Here is a 26,735-nt window from a genome sequence, read left to right as displayed (position 1 = left end):
AATAGCTTTTTAATCTGCTGGTGTATGTAATGTCAGAATGTATATCATGTGCAGAGCTCAATGTAAAATGGAAAGTGAAAGAAATTCAGGGGCTATACTCCAACTCACATGGCCATTAAAGGTTACATTATAATTGACGGTATCTTTCAATGACAAAAGTCACACATAATTAGTAAAGTTCTACTGATGGGACAGATGGACACAGTTGAGGACAGTAGGACCTTCATATGAAGTAAAGATACTCGTTTTATACTCAACAGGAGTTAAAAACAGTTTTATTTATACAGAGATTATAGACAACTTTAATCTGCATATGGATGTCGTCCACCTGGGCCCTCTGTTCAGTCTCCCCAATCTTAGACTGGACTTCCTGTTGAGAAAATGTTTAGAAACATTAGTCTTATGGCAAGTTTTGAACAAAACTTCAAGACAAATACCATAAATAAATACTCATTAACCTTGGTCAGCAATGGAAACTTCTGATGCATTGTGGGCATTTTGTTGCGATGGATCCATTATGATCAGGGGTCCCAACACAGAAGTGTGCATGAAGCCGTTGGATTCTGAGGTGGAAAAACAAACAATAACTTCATAATGAAAAAGACTAGATTAAAAACGCACACAAGTTAGCATGAAAGAGATACCCCATTCGTCTCCTCTCTTGGAGCGAGTGTTGCAGGTCCTAGAACAGCAGTCACACATGGAGCTCTGCATGGGGTCATCCAGGAGTTCCCATCTGAGGAGGCAGCAATCGTTAAGGCTCAAATACATCAGCATGGCTTTAAAACATTTTGTATACACAGAAGAAAAAAGCCGTTATAAAATGGTGTGATGTTTCTATAAAAAACAAAAACTGGTAAAATTATAAATATCAAGTTAATGACCAAAAGATATATTTCCATCTACAGTGCAGAAAAAGGTTAACATTTTACAAAAGCTCAGGGCTTTTTTTATTTTATAAATCTCATTAGGTTGGCTGATCATTTGAGTGCCCCTCGTTTTAAAACAAATATATTGTTATTCTTAAATATTTTAAAAAGATCATTCGTCACAATTGTTATCTATACTTTGTTAGTTAGCAGGATATCATTTATTATAGATATATAAAAGCACAATACTGATCAAAGTACATGCATTGATCTACTTCAAGTTGGATATGTTATGCTAAAATAAGCTAGCATCCTTGGCTAATGGTGCATACTTGTTGCTCATGGCATCAGTTGCATTCATCATATTAAACTGCTGGCCAGAACATTTTCACATACTTCCAACAAATCAAACTCTTCCCTTACCGCTCATTTTCCTTTACATAGTGGCAAGCTTTCTTGCTCTCACTTAGAACTTCAGGATCCCATGCGAGCAGTTTGCAGTGAATGTACACCTGAGGAGCACATGAAACATACATGTTTGCTAGGAACCAAATATTCTTTAGAGCACTTTACATTTACCCCCTCACCTCCTCGCCGAGACCAAACTTGAAGGACTGCAGGTAGAGGATGATTGCAGACGAGTGGTACCGAGGGAGAAACCTGGAGTTTCCCTTCAAACTGTCCAGGAGACACCTGAAGAAATTCAGATCAGCGATAAGGACTAAACTCCAGAAAACAATGAAAGAAATCAGAGACTGGATCTCACCCCTTATTTCTAATGATGGGGTACACATTGCTGTTAGCCTGCAGCTCAGGCGTAGTGGCTGCCACACATTCCTCCATGAGCAGCAGCAATGGCTGATGGGACTTCTGCTCCACTGTTGCCCATATTGGCATGAAGGAGCCCAGGGGGATGACATTCGTCTCCGCTACCGCTGTCATTTGTTCTGTGAGGGGTAAAGTAAAAACCGCTTAGTGTGCATTTTTTGAGTGTTTTGCCTTTGGGAGCATGAGCCCTCACCATTTAGGAGCAGCATGTGGAACTCCAGCCCTCCTCGGCCTTCGGCAACACCTGACCCCGGGTTCAGGAAAGGAGGAACCCACCCCTTAGGTCTGAAACATATTAACAACATTTATCCATAGATCAGCTTTAATCTTGAATTTAAATAAGAAAGAAGCTCCTACCTTGGATAAACGCACTCGATGGGATACACATAAGCTGCAGGACTCGACCTTGGTTGGGGCCTGAAAGTCAGCTCATTTTTGTAGATGAGATTCTTCCCTTTCACCTGAAGAAAAAAAGAACCTCATTATGACATTGAAAAGGCTGAGAGGTATTTTGGTGAAACATGGCAGTTACATTACCAGTCTTTTAAAATTGCAGTCATCTAGTTTGTAGTTAAACTCAGCTTTCCCCTCTCCCCTGGGCAGAACATGAAACCCAGATGGCATGCAGGTTCCGAGGAAGTGACGAGCTGCATATTGCCGCAGCCTCGAGGGGATCGTCCATGTGATGCTTATGGAGTCTTTTTCACACTGTACTTTGATTTCTGCAAACAAATCATGATTATATATTTCCCTACATTCCCCAACAAAAGCAGATGTTTACAAACATGTGCTAAGCATACCTGCATCGGCAACAGTCGTTGCAAAAAGAGTCACGACGATCACACCTAGGTAGAGTTGAGTCCCCATGACTGAATGATCTAGATCACACAGGAAGTGGCACCATTTGTAGACTCCCTGCCAAATGAGCTGAACGAGCAACACCTGTGTGAGAGCAGGGCAGCACCTGTCTACTTATATGGGGTGTCATTTCACATTCAATTTCATTCTAGAGTTTTCATTTGGATCATTTCTATTAAACTTATTCAAGTACATTTTTATTTATCTGCCTAATTGCTTCTTTTTTTTTATTCTACTGAATTTATTTTTCAAAAACTACCTGATTATTTTACATACAACACTATTTATAAAACAATACAACAATTCAGATGAAACTACTTAAAGGCACATTTCTAAAATCAGCCCAACCATAACAAGCTTCCAAGTCTATATACCTACAGGTTAGTAAATCAGAGATGTGAAACTACATTTAACCTTTTGTTTTACATTAATTAATAAATGATTATGGGAAGTGCCCTTTTTCTCACTTGAGCTCCCGCCCCCCAAAATGTCTGTGCACGTCCCTGGCCCCCACCGTCGGTAAATGGAAGTACTACAAAGAACCCTGTTAATTATGTGCAGTTATTTCACGATTTGTATTACATGGTTTAGTTGAATACTCGATTCTGATTGGTCAATTCAGAACACGTGACACGTCGTTAATCCAGAACAGACAGACGGCTGTCATGGACTGAAATGAATAGAGCAGCGTCCTCTGGTGGCCTCTGTATAGATCAGTTACTCCAAAAAGAAACAAAAAGATAATTACCAACATTAAAGTGTAAGAGACATTTATTTAAAGTTAGCTTTAGCCTTTTTGATTGAGTTGGTGCAGATGTCCAAAGTGCATTAAGTAGGGAAAGATGTACAGACTTTCACATCAGAGACCGAGGCCTGGATCCAACTTGAAAAGGAGTTCTCGATTTAGGTTCAAATTTACTAAAGTACTTTTCACTTTAGGTGAGAAAACGACTGCTGTGTCTCAAGTATTTTTTTCCAATACATAAATCTTTGTATCACTTTTAACAGCTCATACAGACTGCATTATAAGCCTATTAAAAGTGATACTAGGCGAAAAAGGACACTATAAAAAAGGTGAATGAGGAGACTACCTACATTTCCACGTGTGTAAGGTGTCATGTGTTACGTTAAGCTAATTCCATTGGATGTTGTCATATGATGACTCCTACTGTCCTGTGCTTTAGTAAAACCTCCAGGATGTGAGTGTTGAAGATATGCATAGCATACAGTGTTCTTCCAGTTATGCACTTTGGCGGTGGTGGTGTTCGAGGGAATTTGGGGATCTTTGCACAGATGAGAAAATAAACGTTTTTATTTTATGTACAGTATGTTATTAAACAACTGGGATTGGAACTGGCTCAGATTTAGTTTTGATTGTTGGTGTTTTGTCATATTTCGTGTTTTTAAAAAGGCTCTTTTTAGTCAGAGCCGTTCACCGTCATTGTGAGTGACTCCGTGCTGTGTGCCGTCATGGATCACTCTGGAAATGTTCCAACAAATATATAAAACATTTCAGAATCATCCTAAACTTATTTTCTTTCACTTTCACCTCATAAATATTGACTCACCTCACGTCATGTTTCAGTATTATCAGAAATGATTAATCCTGAAAACATGCATGAAAATATCCTGCTCCATCTATTAAAAATGTTTTGATTTATTTAGATTTGATAACATTTGAATTACACGTAAAAAAAGAAAATTCACAAAGGACACAAAAACAAAATGTTCAAATAGAAAGTTTACTGAACTCAATCAAAATATATATTTGTTATTTAATTAAAACCAGATTTGTTTTGTATCAGATCATTATCAAGCTACTTTTTGTATAACATTCTTAATTCCTTAATATGCAGTATCTCAAGTAAAAGCTAAATAAATGTCATATTGACAAAAAATGTCTTTAATTGCAATCATGTTAAGCCATATTTATGCATGAAGGTGTAGTAAACCGGCGCCCCTCCGTTACAAAGCACCGTCTGTGCAGACTGAGCTACTGCAGCCTATCCACTATACAGTTTATACAGAAATCAAATTGGGGGGGGGGGGCAAAGGCCAATAAACCTAAATAAAGCTGAACTACGTGAGGAAGAGATGTACCACCTAAAGTCCTAAACCTCGTCTCACACATTTTACAGTTGACATTTTAAACAAGGTACACTTCAGCTCTGCAGTCATCATCAGATCATGATCCATGGAGAGACAGATCTCTTCAGGGTGTGCCTCCTCAATGATCAGCCCGTGTAGATACAGAGATCATACTCTCGACTGCATCACTAGTCGAAGAGAAAATAGAGCAGGAGGTGAAAAAAACAGACACACTATCAGCCTGTCACATTGAGCACAGAGCATTTACATTTATTTAAATAAAAGTGATGATGATTTTTAACATAAAAGTACATTCTAGTATCAAAATATGTTTATTCAAACATCATTTAACATTTAAAAATCCAGTCTACTACACACAATAAGATAAAGCGACTTGCCATTTGAGAAAAAACTAGCAGAAACTACCAAAGCATGTCCAGAGCAAACTGTTAAGGATTCATTTCAAATGTGTTGCAGTTGCTGATTAAAAATCTTAAGGAATGTTAAATTATGTTGTATCATAACAATTGTTTGTATTCTTTATAATCAGTAAACCTGCTGATTTTAATCTGATGTATACCCTAACCCTAACACAAGTTTAGAAAAAACCCAACCGTTACCACACGATTAAGATTGTGCATTCTTGTTTGCATTCTTGAAGAAGACGAAGTGACTTCAGCGTAATCTTGCCTCAGGGAAAGTACTGCGGTGTGAATGCGATTGGCACTAGCCCCCTGGCGGATTCAGTGCCGTGGTACTTTAGTACGGCAAGTCCTGCGGTGTGAAAGCGGCTATTGAGCACAGAGCTTTACATTTATTTAAATAAAAGTGATGATGATTTTTAACATCAAAAGGACATTCTAATCAAATCAAATCAAGTTTTATTTATAGAACACATTGAACAACGATTTTTGGTCAAGCCACAGTGCTGTAGGCCTACATGTACTGTAATAAGAACACTTTACAATTACAAGAAAAGACAATCATTTACAACAGAAATATAAAAACAATACACAGGGAAATGTCAGGTGTCATACTCCGCTCTGACTAGAAGGCCATGGAGAAGAAGTGTGTCTTCAGTGAGGATTTAAAACCCCCCAGGGTCTGGCCCGACCTCACATGGAGGGGCAGAGTGTTCCAGAGCCTCGGGCCAGCTGCTGCGACGGCTCGGGTTTTGAGGCTAATATCAAAATAGGTTTAAAAATCCAGTCTACCATAGACACTACGATAAAGCGACTTGCTAACAACCAGACGTTTTGCAGTTGCTGATTTAATAGAACATGTTTAAGAATGTGGCCTGTTGCATTTTATTAAATAAAAAATGTTTGCATTCTTCGAATAATGCAGTTTTTTTTGTTATTTATCCTCTTTTTTTCCCCTTCTATGTCATTTTCTCCATTATGTTCAGTTACTGCCCACCATGAACTCAGTGTTTTTTTGTATTAAAAGTGAATTATTAGAATAACTGCTTCACCATATAACTTTTAACAGCTTGGGCTCTTTATGTAGGAAACTACAAAGCAGAGTCCTCGCTCTAAAATCTTAAAACTATTTATTTAAGCTAAGGACCCAAAATCCGCGTTTCTCTAACAGGGCTGCAAAAGAGGGGTATGATGAGCAGTATGAGGCATGGCTACAATGGGTGATCTGTCAATAATTCAGCACAGAGGGACGTGCTCACGTTTCCCCTCACTCTGAGTGTTCTTTTGAGGTGTCTTCACTTATGTGAAACCCTTTATATACAGTCTATGTGTGAAACCCGTGCCTATTGACAAGCACTGATGTTATATCTTTATATTTAAGGCCAAGCTCAAGGTAAAATCGATGAACCGCTCCATTGTTGTGGTTTCTCTGTTGCCGTAGCAGCCGAACTGACCAGGAAGTACTAAATGAAAAGTATTGCGAGATCTCGCAAAAGTATTGAGAGATCTCGCAAAACATTTCTTTCTTTTTTTTTCTTTCAAATTTTTTTTCTTTTTTTTTCTCCATGACCCCTAGGGCCTAGGGGGCTCCGTAGTGGACCAACGTAGTTATTACAAATTTTTTTGTGAGACTGGGTTGGATTATCCCCTAACCCTAATACAAGCTTTGAAAAAACACAACTGTTACCACCAGTGTTGGGACTGTAACGCAACTACTTTTTTGCAGTAACTAATAGCGTTACTAGTTACATATTCCCATTCAGTAACGCCGTTATAGTTACTGTGATTTAAATGGGTGCGTTACTGCGTTACAGTATGTGATGGAACTGAACCGAATCTCCCTGCGGATGTAATTTACAGGCGAATACAGTGATTTCCTCTCACAGTACCATGGAAAAGTGAAAGTAACCAGAGAGGAGTGATGATTGGTTAACGCGGGGTAACATTTCAGGGTAAGCCAATCAGAGACAGAGTTGGGCGGGTCTTGCCTTATGGGGAAAATACACACACACGAACGCTTGCTAATGCTAACACACACACACGCACGCACGCACACACGCACGCACACACACACACACACACACACACACACGCACACACTCACACACACACACACACACACACACAGACACACACACGGCAACACACAATGGCAGATGCAAGTATCAGCGAGAGCAGCAGTGCATTTGCAACTTGGAGATATAACCACTATTTTCAATTTGTGGGGATAAAGGACGCACAAAATATTATTGTCAAATGTAAACTGTGTGCAGGACAGAAAGCATTGTCCACATCGAATAACAGCAATGCCAATCTCCTGAAGCACCTAAGTAATCCTACATGCATGGGGCTATAAAACTATTCGCCAAAGACCCCACCGTCTCAACCACCGGCAGTGACCCAGATAGAGCAGCACCATCTAAACAGCCAAAAAACGATTTCTTTAAATCGCCACATGTCACCCAGAGTCAACTAAACAGATACTACTATTGTTACTAGTTACTTTTATAATTTCGTAACGAATAAAGTAACTAGTCACTTTTTTGAGAGCAGTAACTATAACTATTAATAGTTACTTTTTAAAAGTAACTTGCCCAACACTGGTTACCACACGACTAAGATTGTGCATTCTTGTTGCTCGAACACAGAATAAAGTAAAGTAAGGCAATTTTTGGAAAATGCTCATAAAATCACACCTACTTATCTTCCTGCAAACAATATTTTACTGCAGGCCTTGAGGCCGACTGAATGAAAACATCTCTTGTTATTTTTGTATTCTTTACTGTTTTTCCCATTACCTGTTCTCGTATGTCAGTGCTTCCTTGTGGTCCTTCAGTGGTAGACGATGCAGTGGTGGGTGTTGGCGTCACTGGCGTAATTTTTTCAATCAGCTCTCCGGCAATATCGAAACACTCTTTCCATTTTTCAGCATTGAGTTTGCTCTGGATTCCTTCAGTCAACTTCTCTTTTGCTGAATTCTTCAAAACCTCTTCCAGCACATTGCCCTCCTCTAGTATAATCAGTTTTTCATACAGAAATGTTTTGTTGAAACAACGTGAATCTTCATTCTTACATTTGCATCCTTTAAACAATGCCAAGACGAAAGCCATGAAAACTATTCCTAATAGAATACAGCCACCGATATCCTGAAGAAAGAAAGAAAGAAAGAAGGAAAGAAAGAAAGAAAGAAAGAAAGAAAGAAAGAAAGAAAGAAAGAAAGATGGTTATAATACAACAGCATTACTTCAGATATAACTGATGGTGATAAAGTAGATCCAGAGTGGAAGCACTCACCCGGGATGTGTTCTTCAGTTCAGCTTTAAGAGCTTTCTCGTTGAGCGTGATATCCTTCTCATCTATGCAGGCTAACTTTGCCTGTTCTTCAGAGCCGTCATTCAGACAGCAAACATACCAGTCTCCATCGAGGAACAAAAAAGCAACCCACAGCGAGCCGACTAATAATGCCCTTAAAGAGTGATGGATATAAAAACAGCAAAGACCGCAGAGGCATTTACAATTTGAGCAATGGAATCTACAGAGTTTTTTGAAAGACCTGTCCGCCAACAACAGTGAGAAAAGTATTACAAAGGGTGGCAGACACATGTACAGGTTGCAGGTCAGTACTTGTGGTTTGCAGGAGCAGGAAAAATCCCTGTCGAGCAAAATATTGTAGGTAAAGATACATATGACCGCAACGTAGGCGCGCAGCTTCCGAGTGGCGATTTTTGATATAAACTTCTCCATCTCTGATGTGCAGCTGCTGGCTGGCAATGATCACAGTTCTGCAGCTGCACATTTATATACCCAAAAAATAACATTTCCTGTTTTTTAAGCAGCAACACTGGTATCGTGTCAGGACGGGACTCTGGCATGGCAAACAAATGTTTTCAAAGATAGGATAGCAACCGCCATAGCCTCCAATGTCTGTCTCCTTGGGTCTTGTTTTACATAGTTGTTTTTATCAGTCTTTGATTCAACACTATCAGAAATATGACCGTAGATTCTTATTTCGAATGGGGGCCACAGGGGGGTTCAAGTCAAGGCCAATGTATTTTTCACTGAAATTTGTTCCAGTTCTGTCCTGGGGATATTTCAGTTTGTAGTGTTGGTTCACACTAAGAACAGAATTTGTTCTCGACCGACCAGAACCTGAAAGAAGCCACATTATGACGTCCGTGTTAACGCCAGCAAACACAATGACAACAAATGGGCCCATGTTAGCAAATGTGTTTTAAGTACAAGGAATATTAGAGAATAAATTACAAGTGTGACTGGTTTATGTCATGCCATGTTTATATTCCTGCCATTCTAGCACTTTCCAATCTCGGCACTACTAATGCTGCAACAACTTTATAGTCTCGCCATGACCTACGCAGTTAAATTGTGTAAATGATTGACATCATTGATGTTTGGACTAATACTTGTTTACTTAATTAAATGATCTTAATACATTTTCAAGTAGTGGTACAATTTTGAGGTACTTGTATTTTACTTGAGTTTTTCCATGTTATGCTACTTTTGACTTCTACTCCACTACAATTCAGAGGTAAATGGTGTACTTTTGGTCCATTTTATTTATTGAAGACCTTTAGTTTTTCTTCTGCTGCGTCTACGATACTCAACGTTGCCCGTTTCTTTGTGGTTCTTGAAAGAGCTTGAACAGCACATCTTGGAACTCCAAGCCCAAGTCTGCTTTGAATTCTTAGTCTGGGAGAGACCTTGTTGATGCAGAATAACTACGTGTCTTGTTGCCATGCTAAGTCATGCCATGGTGTGTGGGTGACTTGGGAAATGAAACAGTCTTCCACAACTTCACTTTGGTAGCAGAGTTTGGCTGTTCCTCACCCAGTTTTGACCCAGTTTTTTCACTTTCAGATCCTTTTTTCTCTTTCAGATCAGTTTTTCTCGCCTTCAGTCGTCCCTCGCCTCCACGCCGTTTCCCCCAGAGATCAGATTGATAAACCAGTACTGCCAGGAAAGGCAAAGCTCGTTTATTTATATAGCACCTTTCAACACAAAGCAATTCAAAGTCCTTTACAAAAATGAAACACATTAAAGGTCACCTATTATTCAAAATCCACTTTTCCATGTCTTTTTTACATCAACATGTGTCCCCTCTTCTTCATTTCTCTTCTACATCAACATGTGTCCCCTCTTCTTCATGTCTCTTCTACATCAACATGTGTCCCCTCTTCTTCATGTCTCTTCTACATCAACATGTGTCCCCTCTGTCTAAAGAGGGATTCTCTCTCTTTTTGTCCTGATCCATTTCTATAAAAACCTGTCTGAAAATGAGCTGATCAGATTTTGGCCACTTTATGATGTCATAACGATTTTTTGGCTTGTGTAACCATTAGCCAATCAGCAACCAAGGTAACCCCCCCCCCCACACACACACACACACACCTTATCACCTGAATCTCCTCCTAGAGCACCAATAGGCACTTTCACACCGGAGTACTTTTCCCCCTGAACTAGGCCGAAAGGGGGGGGAGATTTGGTTTCACACTTAAAAGGATCTGGGCCTAGTCCCTAGTTCTCGCAAACCTTTTCACCCACAGATAGTCCCTGCTAGAGAGGTAGTACTTTCCTGGGGAGGAAATGGTTCGTGGGTGTCTCGGCCACACTAACAATTTCTGATTGGCTGCAGGCGAATTGCAAACCACAGCCTGTTAAACTCAGAAAAGTTTTGTGAAACTGCCATTTTATTTACCCTTATCAAGCCCTTTTGACCCCCCCAGCCTGGTTCTCGTAAAAGTTGACTTAGCCATTTTTCGCTCAAATGACACCATGGAGGAATGTAACGGGAGTTGACAGGGGACTCTGCCCGCCTCACGAGTGCCTATCTTTTTTCACTTTTCCCCCTATTTTCCCCGTTCTCTTTTTGGTTATTTCATCCCGGTTCCTTCTACCTGGGACTCTGCCCGGTCTCAGGTGTCTTGGCCTCCTTTGCTCCAAAAACTATTACCTCAGTTTTATCTTTGTTTAATTGGAGAATGTTCTGACACATCCAGTCATTGATTTGTTCAATGCATTTGCTCAGTGTTTGAATTGGAGCATAGTCTCCTCTTGAAAAGGCTATGTACATTTGTGTGTCTCCTCCTCCTTATTTTGTTGTTTTTCATTATCTGAACCAGTGGTAGCATGTAGATGTTAAAGAGAAGAGGCCCCAAGATGGAGCCTTGAGGAACCCCACATGTCATATTTGTCAACTCAGATTTGTAGTATAGAAACAAAGTTGTTTCTGTCCTTTAAGTATGATTTGTCACCAATCCTGTTTGTAATATACATGGATCGGATTTCGAGGCGTAGTCGTGGGGGAGGGGGTCTGCAGTTCGGTGGACTAAGGATTGCACCGCTGCTTTTTGCAGATGATGTGGTTCTAATGGCTTCATCGGTCTGCGACCTCCAGCCCTCACTGGATCGGTTCGCGACCGAGTGTGAAGCGGCTGGGATGAGGATCAGCACCTCCAAATCTGACGCCATGGTTCTCAGCAGGAAACCGATGGACTGTCCACTCCAAGTAGGGAATGAGTCCTTACCCCAAGTGAAGGAGTTCAAGTATCTCGGGGTCTTGTTCTCGAGTGAGGGAACAATGGAGCGTGAGATGGGTCGGAGAATCGGAGCAGCGGGAGCGGTACTGCAGTCGCTTTTTCCGCACCGTTGTGACGAAAATAGAGCTGAGCCAGAAGGCAAAGCTCTCTGTCTACCGGGCCATTTCCGTTCCTACCCTCACCTATAGTCATGAAGGATGGGTCATGACCGAAAGAACGAGATCGCGGATACAAGCGGCAGAGATGGGTTTTCTCCGCAGGGTGGCTGGCGTCTCCCTTAGGGATAAGGTGAGAAGTTAGGTCATCCGGGAGGGACTCGGAGTTGAACCGCTCCTCCTTCGCGTCGAAAGGAGCCAGTTGAGGTGGTTCGAGCACCTAGTTAGGATGCCACCTGGGCGTCTCCCTAGGGAGGTGTTCCAGGCACGTCCAGCTGGGAAGAGACCAAGGGATAGACCTAGGACCAGGTGGAGGGATTATATCTCTTTGCTGGCCTGGGAGCGCCTTGGGATCCCCCAGTCAGAGCTGGTTGATGTGGCCAGGGAAAGGAATATTTAGGGCTCTCTGCTGGAGCTGATATCCCCGCGACCCGACCACGGATAAGCGGGAGAAGATGGATGGATGTTTTATATCCATGTAACGGGAAGAAACTCATCTAACTGATCTTTTTCAAAAGAAACCCACAATGCTAACGCTGAGCCTCCGAATTAGCAACGAGCGATCGCATCGTGAGATGACACAGAATCGATGAGTACATACATTATCACTCTATGATAAGAACTCGCAGAGATAATAACAAGAACAGACATCAAACCATGTGGCGCTAGGTAGCTAAAAACGGAAACATGGCTCACCTTTGTCGTTGTCTGGTCAAAAGTGGTCTTCAATGGCATTAAAACGATAAACACGTTGCTGAAGTTAATCCATAAATTAATCCAATGTGTCTGTGTCCTTTGAAATGATTATTGATAATGCATAAGCAATAAACCCTGCTTTTCCGTTTCCAGATGTCAGAGCGAGAGATAGCTTCGCTCTCATGCAAAACTAAATGCGCAAAGCCTCCACCTTTTTGTGTTAACGTTGGTGTCTATGTGAAAACTCCCCTTCGATTCTATTGGCTCTAACGGTCAGAAAGAGATGTCAATCACCAATATCGACCAATGGGTTCCAGAGAAACGGTAAAACCCCAATTTCCACCCAAATCACCTCAGAGGTGGAGTGTTTTTGGCTAAATCTCTCTAAAAAGGTCAAATATCACTTGTTTTACATCAATCTTGATACAGGGTACTTATTATATGTTGTACTTTGGATTCCCAAAGCTTTCAGTCTACCTTACCATCATCCAAGGGTAGTTTTCACAATTTTTGGAAGGACACTATAATTTACAGTTTTTTTACTGTGTTCAATCTGAATTTTCTTTAACATAAAAAAACATCTATATTGATTCTGACTCTACTACATCCAACTCACAGGTTTATCATTATTTGAGAAAAAAGATTATTAATTTAAGCCTTTTAGAAGTGAAGATATGGTCATTTGTTCTGGGAATGTCATTTTCGAGCCTGAGACCTGAAAAACAGGCTCAGGGCTTAACAGGTTAAATGCAAGAAATTACTCAGCTGTTGAAAAACAACTTTTTCAATGATTTTACCTAGAAATGGCAGGTTTGATATGGGCCTGTTGTTGTTCATTACTGAAGCATCTAGATTATTCTTTTTTAAGAGCGGTTTAATGACTGCAGTTTTCAGGGCCTGTGTGAAAACACCTGAGTGAAGAGACTTGTTTACTATAAGAAGTAGACAGTGGCGGCTGGTGGAAAATATTTTTGGTGGGACTATTGAAATGGTGACAAAACCATACTAGGGCGGTCCGGGGGATCGTCCCCCGGAATAATATTTTGAGAAATGACCCCTTCAATTATGACTTCTGGTGATGTTTAAGCCAATTTGAGGCTTAAAAATATGAGATAATCCATAGTCTTCAGTGTGATTAGCTATGAATCTTCCTATGCAACAGTACAGTAGGCCCACACAAACTGCAGAACGCTGGTGCTTTGGGAAGACTCAAATGATTTAATTCACATTTAAAATCAGGAGACTAAATATGAACATTGTGTGTGTGTGTGTGTGTGTGTGTGTGTGTGTGTGTGTGTGTGTGTGTGTGTGTGTGTGTGTGTGTGTGTGTGTGTGTGTGTGTGTGTGTGGGTGTGTGTGTGTGTGTGTGTCTCGACCCTCTGCTCACTCCTTTCCTGTAAAATACAGGTCCAGCCCAAACATATGCTCCATGGTGCTACAGGCATTTGCCCTTACAACTACAATAAGCATGTAAATGTTAATCTACAGCTCCGGCGATCCACTAGCACCGGAGTCTCCACCTGCAGACAACTACCGTACTGTAGCGTCACCTTGGATACGAGTCCAAACAACTCACAGACACACAGGCCAGCGCTGACAGGGCGCCCTTTGAGCATCAGATCTGACAACGCTGATTGGCTGAAATTATGTTTCGGCGGCATAGTTTACAGAGAGTTTACAGATAGCAACAGTCAGCTTGTTGGCTGCTTCTGCCCTGGCTGAGGGCTCCTTTCTACCGCCCGGATGAGAGAGGGTAATGATACACGCTGCGGCCAGCCAGGACACATGTGACTAATCAGTAACTTTAGACATCGTAAAACAATTTTAAACGAGATTTTATTGTAGATTATACATTTGACTGATACTAACTATATAATATTTACCTTGTTCTTTAAAAATAAAATAAAAATATATTTTTTTATTTATTTTTTATTTTGAATGACAATCAAACATTTGGGAAGAGGGGGGGCGGCACCCCTAGCGCCCCTATGGGCCGACCGCCACTGGAAGTAGATCTGAGGCCATGCAATGAAAAACATTTTTGAAAAATCCTGTTGGAATAATATCAAGGCAGCAGGAGGAGGATTTCAGAAGTTGAATAATGTCCCCTTCGTCTTTATCATTAATCAACAAAAGAAAAGACCAGGAAGAAAAACACTAACAACAAGCTTGCGTGACATTTATTTTAGGATATACTGTAAGTACAAACATTATAATACATCTCAATTATGTGTTGAAAAAATAAAAAGCTTAAAAATATAAAATTGATCACTGATTACATTGCAACAACAAATAATTCAACATGATTAGCTTCATCAGTATTTGAGATATCTTAATCTTTAATACAGAAAATATAAGACATGAAAGATTATCCTTAGAGAGAAAATATAATTATCTTTTTGTGAAATTGTGAGCACAGACATTTATTCAGTTACTTGATTAAAAGTGCTTGTATTTTGGGTGAAACACAGATGACTGGTGTAGGGTTAAATACAAACACCAAATTCCTTTTTCTGTTTGCTCCACCTGCGGGTAGGAAGAGTTTACTGGAATGCCCTGCATTAGGAGACAAACAGAAACTGTTCAAATATGTCCAGTTAAAACAGTTACAGTTATAAAACAAATACTCTGCACCTCATTGTTGCTTGAACCAAATTATGTGAAGTAACTTAGTTATTAGAAACTGCTCATAAAAAAAAGTTACCCACCAACAAAATGTGTTTTCTGTGGGCCTTGAGACTTTCCTGTATTCTTTACCTGGTTCTCGTTCACATGCTCCTGGCTGTTCCTCTTGTTAAGAATTGCTCAGTTGCGTCATGGCCTCGTCAAACAGCGCTCTGGCAGTCCCTTTATACTCACTCCATGGCTTATCTCGGGTTTTCTCCTTGACCTCTTCAGCCAACTTCTCTTTTACTGCTTTCATCAAAACCTCTTCCAGTACATGTTCTTCTTCTGTGAATATCAGTTCCTCAATCAGATGTTTACTGTCGAAACAACATGATACTTTTTCAAAGCATTTGCATCGTTCACAGAATGACAAGATGAAAGCCACAATAGTGATACAAAATGCCCAAAAGCCACCGTAATGCTGAAGAAAGATAAAGAAAGAAAGATGGTTATATTATAACAGCAAAACTGCATTCCTGTTGTTTTTTATAATATGGAAGTGATTCTGGTAAAGTAGATCGAGAGCGGAAGCACTCACCTTCGAAGAGTTTTTCAGTTCTTCAATGATGACTCTCTGGTTGTCCGTGATATTCGCCTCAGCTTTGCAGGCTAACTGTACCTGTTTCTCAGAGCCGTCATTCTTACAGCAAACATACCAGTCTCCATCGAGGAGCACAAAAGCAACCCACAGCAGACCAACTAAGAAAGCCTTCAGAATGTGAAGGAAATAAAAACACCAAGGAACTTCGTGGCATTTAGTGCATGAGCACCAGTTTCTACAGGCACTTTGAAAATAACTGTTTGTCGACAGTGTGAAGAAAGTCATTATTAAGACTGGCAGAACCATGAACGAGTCGCAGCCTGAGTGTTGTGGTTCGCAATCGCACGCAAAGTCCTTTTCAAGCAGAATATTGTAGGTGAACTCCACCATGATGGCGGATATGGTACCCAGCTTCCCAGAAGCGATTCTCTTCAGGGTGCTTTCCATCTCTGATGTGCAGACGGCATCAGTTGGCAATTATCCTCAATACTGAGTTATGTTCTCATTATTATAGAGCTTTCTGTTTCTGCTGGAAAAACTGTGAAAACGTTATTTTCACCGCCCTGATACCACAAGCTGCTTCATGATTATCTGTTTTGCCCCAGTAGAACTTGCTTGGCTAGCCTGGAAACTCCTGGTGTCTGTGTGCAGGCCCGTATCCAGGATTTCGTAAATACAGAGGTCCAAAACATGCTAGTGGGGCTCGGGGGCATCCACATTATAATCTGGACATGAAGAAGAGGCTAAAATGCTCACAAAACATGGGAAAAGTAATCTGTCTTCTTTCTGTTCATTACTCTCTCTGTCCTCTACTCATCACTCATTGTTAACTGTATGCTCCTCCTCCTTTGTCGCTCCTGCCAGTGTATTACAAACATTTCAGTAATTGAGTTAATTGCACTTAGCAGGTAGATAGATGGAGGGGGTTATTAAGCCTACGTAGTTTGTGTTGAACAGCACATGAACAGAAAGTAAATGCAAACCTGGGCTCAGAAGGCTGTCCCTGCAGTTCCTCTCTGACTTCCATCACTTTCTCTCTGCCTGTCCCGTATCTCCCTTACCAAAGCTGAGCTTGGACAGATAGTCTTTATTATATCTGTGTCAGTTTAAAAGAAAACAATGTTATCTCTTCAACCTTTTACTCAAATGATAATGAAATAAAAACATTGAAACTTGTTAAAAGGTCTGACATTGGATGAATTAAATTAACTTTAGCTCTGGCTATTTTATTCATGGGATTTAAACCAAAGTATAGCCTATAGCTGAATGTATTCAGACATGGTAGTAAAACAAACACCATTTATATGTGTTTTTTTTAAGTTCTCTTTCCATTAGAGTGAAAGAAAACATGGAAGCAAAATAGACCAAAACAACAAAATGTACAAGTACATGAAAAAAAACTATCTTTTTGCCTGTAATGACCTTAAACAGTAACTTCGTCATTTTGATTGTTGGCTGCTCATTTAATAAATATTCATTTTCAACAACAAAAGGGCCAATTGAGTATAGTGAAGAATACAAAATACAGACTAGGTCCTAAAGATTCAGTAATACAGCTCAGTTTAAACCATTTCACACAAAAGGCAAGTCAAACCCAATGATTTGAGAACTTCTATTAAGTGGTTCGGAAACTTTTTTTTATTTTTTTTTTATTGGCCACATACAATCTGAAACGCAAAGAGAACCAAGAATAAAAACCAAATTCAGATTGAAGAAACCAGTCAGCGAAATGGATCCATTCCTGTTGGGAGAACAAAGTTTAATATAGCCGTTCAGAATAAATGTATATTACAATACGAAACCCTTACCTTCAGGAATTCCTATCTATGACGGTAAATGGCCCAATGACTGCTTTTTGTACCATTCCATGTTTCTCTGCAAAACATATATATTTTAGTACAAGTCAACCAAAAAAAGTGTAAAACAGCAGAAGTTGTGTACATACCTGACGCAACACTCCTCTGCCTCCTTGACTTGCATTTCGATTCACAGCAGTCACAAAGATTGCTCTGGGCCAAGTTGTCCAGCAACTCCCAACTGAGTTCATGAAGATTGGATGAAAAGATCATTCAAATGCATCTCAACTCTTTCAAATAAAGTCTCCACAAAGTTTGAATAGTTATGAACGGGATCCATCTGTATCTTCAGTAGACTGGGCTTAAGCTGAATGAGTCATCTCATGTAAAACAAATTAACCTACAAGTCAAATTCTGATATATTAAAGTATTATTTTTACCCATGCCCTTCGACAAAGTGGCAGGCTTTCTTAGTGCTGTCCAGACCATTGGGATCCCAAGCCAAAAGTTTGCAGTGGATAAAGACCTGTTGAGTAGAGGGGAAATATAGGCGTCATGGCATCAATTAATCTCAGTATCCACAATAAAACCTTGAATCTGAAAAAGATGTAAAGGCCAATGTACCTCTTCTCCCATAGCAAACGTAAAGGTCTGAAGTGATAGGCGGATCTCTGATGACTTTTGCCTTGGTTCAAATTTTGATCGTGACGACACACTTTCCAAAAGACATCTGTTGGGTTAAAGAAAATGTATTAGCATTACTACCAAGGTTTCCACCAAAATACGTTTTTTTAAATCAATGCTCATTGCCATGAGAGTACCCTTTATTGGAGATGATAGGGTACATGGTGCTTTCAGGGTACAGCTCTGGTGTGGTAGCTGCTACACATTCCTCAAGAAGCAGCAACAAGGGCTGATGGGTGTTCTGCACCACACTAGCCATGATGGGGATGATGGAGCCCAGAGGAAAGCGTGTAGATTCAGCAGGGCCTGAGAAGTCGTCTAGGGCAGTAAACAGAGGAAGAGTCATTAAGTTACAAAAGTCAGGGAGAGCTGCCGTTCGTAGAGAGTTTCTCATGTTGTTCACCCACCATTCATAAGGCCAATGTTAAACTGCAGATCTCCTAGACTGTAGGTTTTAAACACCGGGTCATAGATCGTAGCATACCAGTCTTTGGGCCTGCACAAAATAAAGCAGAAGGGTACAGAAAATGCTGCAAAGTGAAACTATTGAACTTATTAGTGCAAGCTTGTTTACTCTTACGGACAAATTCTTTATTCTTATTCCGCCGGGTTATTTTGTCCGTCTTCTCCCACATCGCAGAAACTCCATTCAAATATTACTTCTCATTCATAATTCCCGAGCTACATCCCATAATTCATCACATTTTTAATGTGGAAGTCAATGGAGAAACTCTTCAGACTTGAAAAATCGTCATGCGACTTCAACTGCAAACTGTTCCTTCACACTTTCACTCAGAAACCTCATTCCAACTTTAAAATGTTACACATCTTTCTGACATTACTCATATTAAACAACTTTTAAATCAGATTCATACTTTTAGAAATATTAAACATTGCTCAGATCTTGGTAAAGAGGCCTTCAGATTTTAACATTAATAATAATAAATAATATTTATATAGCGCCTTTCACGAAACCCAAGGTCGCTTCACAAGTCGGGCAGGGGGGGGGGGGGGGAGTAGGGGAAAAGAGGCAGACAGGTCAGGGAGGGGGGGGGCAAGCAAGTAGCGGAAAAATAAAAAGAAACCTATCAAACTAACTATATAGTGGGGAAAGCCTTGGTGAAAAGGTGCGTTTTGAGGGCTTTTTTGAAAGTGTCCAAGGTTGGGGCGCTGCGGATTTCGGGGGGAGAGAGTTCCAGAGGATGGGGGATGCTACACTGAAAGCTCTGTCACCGAAAGTCCGCAACCTGGTGCGGGGGGTAGAGAGGAGATCCTATCCAGACGATCGGAGCTTCCGGGATGGAGTGTGGTGGCGGAGAAGGTCAGACAGGTATTGGGGGGCGAGGGCATGGAGGCATTTGTAGGTCAGAGGAAGGAGTTTATATGTGATACGGTGCTTGACTGGGAGCCAGTGGAGGTGGATGATGGTGGGGGTGATGTGCTGCCAGGGCTTGGTGTGAGTGAGCACCCTGGCAGCCGAGTTCTGCACATACTGGAGCCTGTCCAGGGCTTTACTGGGAACCCCGAACAGGACTCCGTTGCAGTAGTCCAACCGGGAGGAGACTAATGCATGGATGAGGGTCTCGGCCACGGAATCGGAGAGTGATGGTCGTAGATGGGAGATGTTCCTGAGGTGATAGAAGGCAGACTTGGTGACGGATTTGATATGTGACTGAAATGAGAGAGTTGAGTCAAGGATGACACCCAAGTTACGGACTTCGGGAGACGGGGAGATGGAACAGCCGTCAATGTGGAGGAGGAGATCCCCAACCTTCCGGAGCAGTGCCTTGGGGGCCACAACCATGAGCTCAGTCTTCTTACTGTTGAGTTTGAGTAGATTTGCTGTCATCCAGGTTTTTATGGCATGGAGACAATTGACCAGAGACTGTGGAGGGAACTGGGCAGATGGTGAGGTGCTGAGATAGAGCTGAGTGTCATCAGCGTAGCAGTGGAAATTGAGACCGAAGTGACGTATGATCTGGCCAAGGGGGAGCATGTAAATGGTGAAAAGTAGGGGACCAAGCACGGAGCCTTGGGGGACACCATGGTTGACTGGGGCCGGGGGGGAGGATGAGCCGCTGATGCTGACAAACTGAGACCTGGTTGAGAGATAGGACTGAAACATTAGTGTGTATTGCGCAGCTCGTTAATGCTAGAGTGCTTGAGTCACAGCTAAAGTGGAGGACTGCTTGAAATTCGCCTTCATATATATATTTTTAAACCTGCCATAATTCCCAAACCCTACACTCCCGAGACATCATTTTTCATGAGAAACCTGGAAAAACATCTCGTAGCTCCATTAAAGCACGTTGTACATTCAGGCTCATCTTTCCTCCCAGCAGCACACCTTTAGTTAGTCTGCCAAAAATGCCACATTATTGACCCGAAACTACAAAAAAAAGCACACTTCAGATGCAAAGGGTTCTTGAGATGCTTCACACGTTGAAATTTCACCGATATATGTTACGGTTCTTCAACAAAACGTTCACCTCTCATTCAGAACAATGGAAAGGCTCTCCTCTCACTGATAACTGCACATCACCATGGAAACCTTTGATCTCTGGGCTCAAGGACAGGTGTTTCATAACGTCGTGAGCTCAAACACCTGTGTGATGGAACATGATGATGTCATAACTCCAACTGACATGCTCAGAATGCCACCAATCATCACATGATGGTTAACACTGTGGCCCTGAACAAATTACATCAAATCTGATGTTACGTAATGTGGTGTTACTATGGCAACGCATCCCTCGCCTTAAAACACGACGTCGCTGTAACTCCAATGGACAAGGTCCAATCGTCCCCCAATCTTCACTTGTATATCACCGGTCCATGCCTCAACAGCTGTATGCCAAATCTGAGATCTCACCATAGGCCGTTTCCATAAAAACACATCCCATCGCCATGAAACCGGATGTTGTCGTAACTGATATGAAAATGGTCAATACACCACCAGACTTCAGATGACAATTAATTGTCCAGCCCTCAACATATCTGTGCCATTAGTGAATTTTCATCAAAAGCTGTTGCCATGGGAACGCATCCCTTGCAATAACACAATATTGCTATAACTCCTGTGGAAATTGTCAAAGTGCTAAAACTTCACATGTGTGCCAACAGTCCAGCCGTGAAGACATCTAGGGGACATTTGAGATTTCTTCAAATTCCGTTGCCATGGGAACACGATGCTTGCCATGAAACATGGTTCTCATAACTTCAGTGAAAATGCTCCAAACTGCCCAAAAACTACAGGTTCGATTACAATGAAGCCATCCACATATCTAAGCATATTATGGGGTGTCAAATACCATTGCCATGGCGACAGATCATTCATCATCAAGTTAGTTCAATAGTTTGCAGTTCAAATATTCTACTGCTTTCCCAAGCTTTTTTACTTTCTTTTCTTCTCACACATTCAAGCCCCCAGTGTTCATGTATCATTTCAATCTAAATTCTTCACTTTCTTCTTACACATTACATTTAAGCATAGCAATTCAACATCAGCATAAAGTATTCCCAATAGCAATTTCTTCAGGAATTGCATTCTCTAGTTATGAACTGTTACGCCTAAGCTAAAAGACTTCCTCTAAAACGCAAAAAACTAGAGTGAACTTAAATTTGTGATGTTCAATTAAAACTATGAGAAAAACTCAATTGACAATGAATTGGGAACACAGTGTAACTTAGGGATTATTCTCAATAAATGGGTACTTTTTGTTGAGAACACTTCAATAGATAAAGCTAATTTGGGAATAGAACAGAAACTGGCTGTAGATTCCCTAAATCAGTCTCCCATTCATTGTCTATATAGCAGCTTCAGACTTTATACCTGATGACATCACAAGTTTGGGACATACTTCCATGCTTGGTGGCATTGAGAGGGAGAAGCTTATTAACAAATTGAACTTTCCCAGGCCATGAAAATGCTACATTGGAATTGTTAGTTAAGGGTAGGGTCACCCTTTAGCACCTTATGTTGGTATGAACACTAACCTCTCATATGCACAGACAACTGGGCGGGTGAAGGCCAAATTGTAAGAATCCGCAGAAGCAACGTAGGTCAGATCATTGCTGTACACCAGTGCATCCCCGGTGACCTGTTAGAGAGACAAAGATCCCCCTGAGAGAGCTGTAGGAAATATAGCACTCACAGTTTGTAGGTTTAAAAAAATATATATTCATACCAGTCTCCTAAAGTTACAGTCAGTGAGATCCACATAGAAGTAGGCCTCTCCTGCTGAGAAGCTAGTTGGGAAACAGTTACCCAGACGGAGAAGCGACGTGTCGGCCTGGGGTCGGCTTTCTGTCCACATCAGCGTCACAAAATCTGGCCCACAGTCCACGTTCATGTCTGCAACACAAATAAATTAAGTTCAGACTCAAATATTTGAGTCAAGGTTAATAACAAGACTTTAATTGTTTCCAGTCTTACCTGCATATACTGCCATGGCAGCTGCCAGGCTCAGAAGCAGTGCACCTTGACAAAATGAAACCATCATGACCGAATGCTTGCTACTGACACAGTGCATGTTCTTATACCTTGTTCCTGAGAGGCATTCATCAAGATAACGTATATTTCACCTGGTGCCTGTCAACAGTCCCAGCTGCAGCAGATAGCACACTGATTACAGCATGGGGAGCATCCAATCACATTAGCCCTTACACCCAATTCATTTTTATTCAGCTTCATCAGCAGCACAAAATCACCATTTGTTAATCAATTTATTATCCTGTGTGACTACCTTACATTCTTATTTAAAACACTTTAAGGATGATAGTGCATGGGTTGTCTTAATGTTTTGATTTAGTTTTGCTGTTATTTATATTAACATTAATATATGTATACGTTGGGATTCTTTGTTCAACGTCAAGTCGTGCAAGAAAAGGTTTTCTTTGAGAATTAAAAGGTGAGTCATTTCTAAACAAATCATTTGGGAGAAGGTAGTATTCCTTTATCAGATGTCCTGTCCTATTCAAATGTGTTATTTTGATATCTTTGACCTAATGGAAACTCAAGGTAAGTGAAAAAGGTAAATTTCTCAATACATTTAAGTTGTATTCAGTGAGAAAATATCCACACTCACGCATCTGAATATTAGCTGTGTTGCTATGATGTCCTCTTTTAACTGCATAAACACGTGCCATGCAGGCCATCCCTATTGGTTTTATATTCATGGCCAGAAAGTAAACTGTGCTATATTCAAAGGCAGGCATGAGTGCCCAGAAAATAAATTCAGATCAGAATTGTCTTTTCAAATGAGGCTCAACATAAATAATTGCCATAGTTGTAATACCAGACAGATCACCATAGCTTTTCAATCTGCTGGTGTATGTAATGTCAGAATGTGTATCATGTACAGAGCTCAATGTAAAATGGAAAGTGAAAGAAATTCAGGGGCTATACTCCAACTCACATGGCCATTAAAGGCTACATTATAATTGACGGTATCTTTCAATGACAAAAGTCACACATAATTAGTAAAGTTCTACTGATGGGACAGATGGACACAGTTGAGGACAGTAGGACCTTCATATGAAGTAAAGATACTTGTTTTATACTCCACAGGAGTTAACAGTTTTATTTATACAGAGATTATAGACTACTTTAATCTGCATATGGATGTCGTCCACCTGGGCCCTCTGTTCAGTCTCCAATCTTAGACTGGACTTCCTGTTGAGAAAATGTTTAGCAACGTTAGTCTTATGGCAAGTTTTTAACAAAACTTCAAGACAAATAAATACTCATTAACCTTGGTCAGCAATGGAAACTTCTGATGCATTGTGGGCATTTTGTTGCGATGGATCCATTATGATCAGGGGTCCCAACACAGAAGTGTGCATGAAGCCGTTGGATTCTGAAGTGGAAAAAAAAACAATGACTTCAGAATGAAAAAGACTATATTAAAAAAGCATACAAGTTAGCATGAAAGAGATACCCCATTCGTCTCCTCTCTTGGAGCGAGTGTTGCAGGTCCTAGAACAGCAGTCACACATGGAGCTCTGCATGGGGTCATCCAGGAGTTCCCATCTGAGGAGGCAGCAATCGTTAAGGCTCAAATACATCAGCATGGCTTTAAAACATTTTGTATACACAGAAGAAAAAAGCCGTTATAAAATGGTGTGATGTTTCTATAAAAAACAAACTGGTAAAAGTATAAATATCAAGTTAATGACCAAAAGATATATTTCCATCTACAGTGCAGAAAAAGGTGAACATTTTACAAAAGCTCAGGGCTTTTTTTATTTCATAAATCTCATTAGGTTGGCTAATCATTTGAGTGCCCCTCCTTTTAAAACAAATATATTGTTATTCTCAAATATTTTACCATTATCATTCGTCACAATTGTTGTCTATACTTTGTTAGTTAGCAGGAGATCATTTTGTATAGATATATAAAAGCACAATACTGATCAAAGTACATGCATTGATCTACTTCAAGTGGGATATGTTATGCTAAAATAAGCTAGCATCCTTGGCTAATGGTGCATACTTGTTGCTCATGGCATCAGTTGCATTCATCATATTAAACTGCTGGCCAGAACATTTTCACGTTCTTCCAACAAATCAAACTCTTCCCTTACCGCTCATTTTCCTTTACATAGTGGCAAGCTTTCTTGCTCTCACTTAGAACTTCAGGATCCCATGCGAGCAGTTTGCAGTGAATGTACACCTGAGGAGCACATGAAACATACATGTTTGCTAGGAACCAAATATTCTTTAGAGCACTTTACATTTACCCCCTCACCTCCTCGCCGAGACCAAACTTGAAGGACTGCAGGTAGAGGATGATTGCAGACGAGTGGTACCGAGGGAGAAACCTGGAGTTTCCCTTCACACTGTCCAGGAGACACCTGAAGAAATTCAGATCAGCGATAAGGACTAAACTCCAGAAAACAATGAAAGAAATCAGAGACTGGATCTCACCCCTTATTTCTAATGATGGGGTACACATTGCTGTTAGCCTGCAGCTCAGGCGTAGTGGCTGCCACACATTCCTCCATGAGCAGCAGCAATGGCTGATGGGACTTCTGCTCCACGGTTGCCCATATTGGCATGAAGGAGCCCAGGGGGATGACATTTGTCTCCGCTACCGCTGTCATTTGTTCTGTGAGGGGAAAAGTAAAAACGGCTTAGTGTGCATTTTTTGAGTGTTTTGCCTTTGGGAGCATGAGCCCTCACCATTTAGGAGCAGCATGTGGAACTCCAGCCCTCCTCGGCCTTCGGCAACACCTGACCCCGGGTTCAGGAAAGGAGGAACCCACCCCTTAGGTCTGAAACATATTCACAACATTTATCCATCAGCTTTAACTTGAATTTCAATAAGAAAGAAGCTCCTACCTTGGATAAACGCACTCGATGGGATACACATAAGCTGCAGGACTCGACCTTGGTTGGGGCCTGAAAGTCAGCTCATTTTTGTAGATGAGATTCTTCCCTTTCACCTGAAGAAAAAAAGAAGCTCATTATGACATTGAAAAGGCTGAGAGGTATTTTGGTGAAACATGGCAGTTACATTACCAGTCTTTTAAAATTGCAGTCATCTAGTTTGTAGTTAAACTCAGCTTTCCCCTCTCCCCTGGGCAGAACATGAAACCCAGATGGCATGCAGGTTCCGAGGAAGTGACGAGCTGCATATTGCCGCAGCCTCGAGGGGATCGTCCATGTGATGCTTATGGAGTCTTTTTCACACTGTACTTTGATTTCTGCAAACAAATCATTATTATATATTTCCCTACATCCCCCAACAAAAGCAGATGTTTACATACATGTGCTAAGCATACCTGCATTGGCAACAGTCGTTGCAAAAAGAGTCACGACTATCACACCTAGGTAGAGTTGAGTCCCCATGACTGAATGATCTAGATCACACAGGAAGTGGCACCATTTGTAGACTCCCTGCCAAATGAGCTGAACGAGCAACACCTGTGTGAGAGCAGGGCAGCACCTGTCTACTTATACTGGGGTGTCATTTCACATTCAATTTCATTGTAGAGTTTTCATTTGGATCATTTCTATGAAACTTATTCAAGTACATTTTTATTTATCTGCCTAATTGCTTCTTTTTTTTTATTCTACTGAATTTATTTTTCAACAACTACCTGATTATTTTACATACAACACTATTTATAAAACAATACAACAATTCAGATGAAACTACTTAAAGGCAATTTTCTAAAATCAGCCCAACCATAACAAGCTTCCAAGTCAATATACCTACAGGTTAGTAAGTCAGAGATGTGCAACTACATTTAACCTTTTGTTTTAAAACTTTTTTTTATAAATGATTATAGGAAGTGCCCTTTCTCTCACTTGAGCTCCCGCCCCCCAAAATGTCTGTGCACGTCCCTGGCCCCCTCCGTCGGTAAATGGAAGTACTACAAAGAACCCTGTTAATTATGTGCAGTTATTTCACGATTTGTATTACGTGGTTTAGTTGAATACTCGATTCTGATTGGTCAATTCAGAACACGTGACACGTCGTTAATCCAGAACAGACAGACCGCTGTCATGGACTGAAATGAATAGAGCAGCGTCCTCTGGTGGCCTCTGTATAGATCAGTCAGTCCAAAAAG

The 26,735-nt window shown here is 40.9% G+C and overlaps 3 protein-coding genes across 4 annotated transcripts; all 3 read right to left on the bottom strand.

The window, feature by feature from the left end:
* Positions 1–258: 258 nt before the first annotated feature.
* On the bottom strand, positions 259–3,060 carry LOC307035173 (zona pellucida sperm-binding protein 3-like). Its single transcript, XM_079674228.1, has 11 exons — positions 3,023–3,060; positions 2,498–2,639; positions 2,235–2,419; positions 2,055–2,158; positions 1,891–1,982; positions 1,636–1,816; positions 1,457–1,562; positions 1,293–1,381; positions 645–736; positions 459–563; positions 259–370 (listed from the first exon to the last, which is right to left on the bottom strand). The coding sequence occupies exons 2-11, from the start codon at positions 2,562–2,564 to the stop codon at positions 357–359; spliced, it is 1,035 nt and encodes a 344-aa protein (XP_079530354.1). The 5' UTR covers positions 2,565–2,639; positions 3,023–3,060; the 3' UTR covers positions 259–356.
* On the bottom strand, positions 259–26,089 carry LOC307035172 (zona pellucida sperm-binding protein 3-like). The gene is made up of 11 exons (XM_079674227.1): positions 25,944–26,089; positions 25,681–25,865; positions 25,501–25,604; positions 25,342–25,433; positions 25,087–25,267; positions 24,908–25,013; positions 24,744–24,832; positions 24,098–24,189; positions 23,912–24,016; positions 23,793–23,832; positions 259–328 (listed from the first exon to the last, which is right to left on the bottom strand). Exons 1-10 carry the CDS (start codon positions 26,008–26,010, stop codon positions 23,819–23,821), a joined length of 1,035 nt encoding a protein of 344 aa, XP_079530353.1. The 5' UTR covers positions 26,011–26,089; the 3' UTR covers positions 259–328; positions 23,793–23,818.
* On the bottom strand, positions 7,271–22,695 carry LOC307035174 (zona pellucida sperm-binding protein 3-like). Of its 2 annotated transcripts, XM_079674229.1 has the most exons (9): positions 22,594–22,695; positions 22,155–22,512; positions 18,566–18,654; positions 18,296–18,476; positions 18,099–18,204; positions 17,915–18,000; positions 17,624–17,715; positions 17,487–17,553; positions 16,936–17,419 (listed from the first exon to the last, which is right to left on the bottom strand). In XM_079674229.1, the coding sequence occupies exons 3-8, from the start codon at positions 18,570–18,572 to the stop codon at positions 17,489–17,491; spliced, it is 537 nt and encodes a 178-aa protein (XP_079530355.1). In that variant the 5' UTR covers positions 18,573–18,654; positions 22,155–22,512; positions 22,594–22,695; the 3' UTR covers positions 16,936–17,419; positions 17,487–17,488. The 2 variants fall into 2 exon arrangements, with proteins under 2 accessions (XP_079530356.1, XP_079530355.1); XM_079674230.1 differs by lacking the exons at positions 16,936–17,419; positions 17,487–17,553 and adding an exon at positions 7,271–8,211.
* Positions 26,090–26,735: the final 646 nt, after the last annotated feature.

The sequence above is a fragment of the Notothenia rossii genome (genome assembly GCF_949606895.1).
Source record: "Notothenia rossii genome assembly, chromosome: 4".
NCBI classification, from domain to species: domain Eukaryota; kingdom Metazoa; phylum Chordata; class Actinopteri; order Perciformes; family Nototheniidae; genus Notothenia; species Notothenia rossii.
This window is presented reverse-complemented; position numbering and strand designations above follow the sequence as displayed.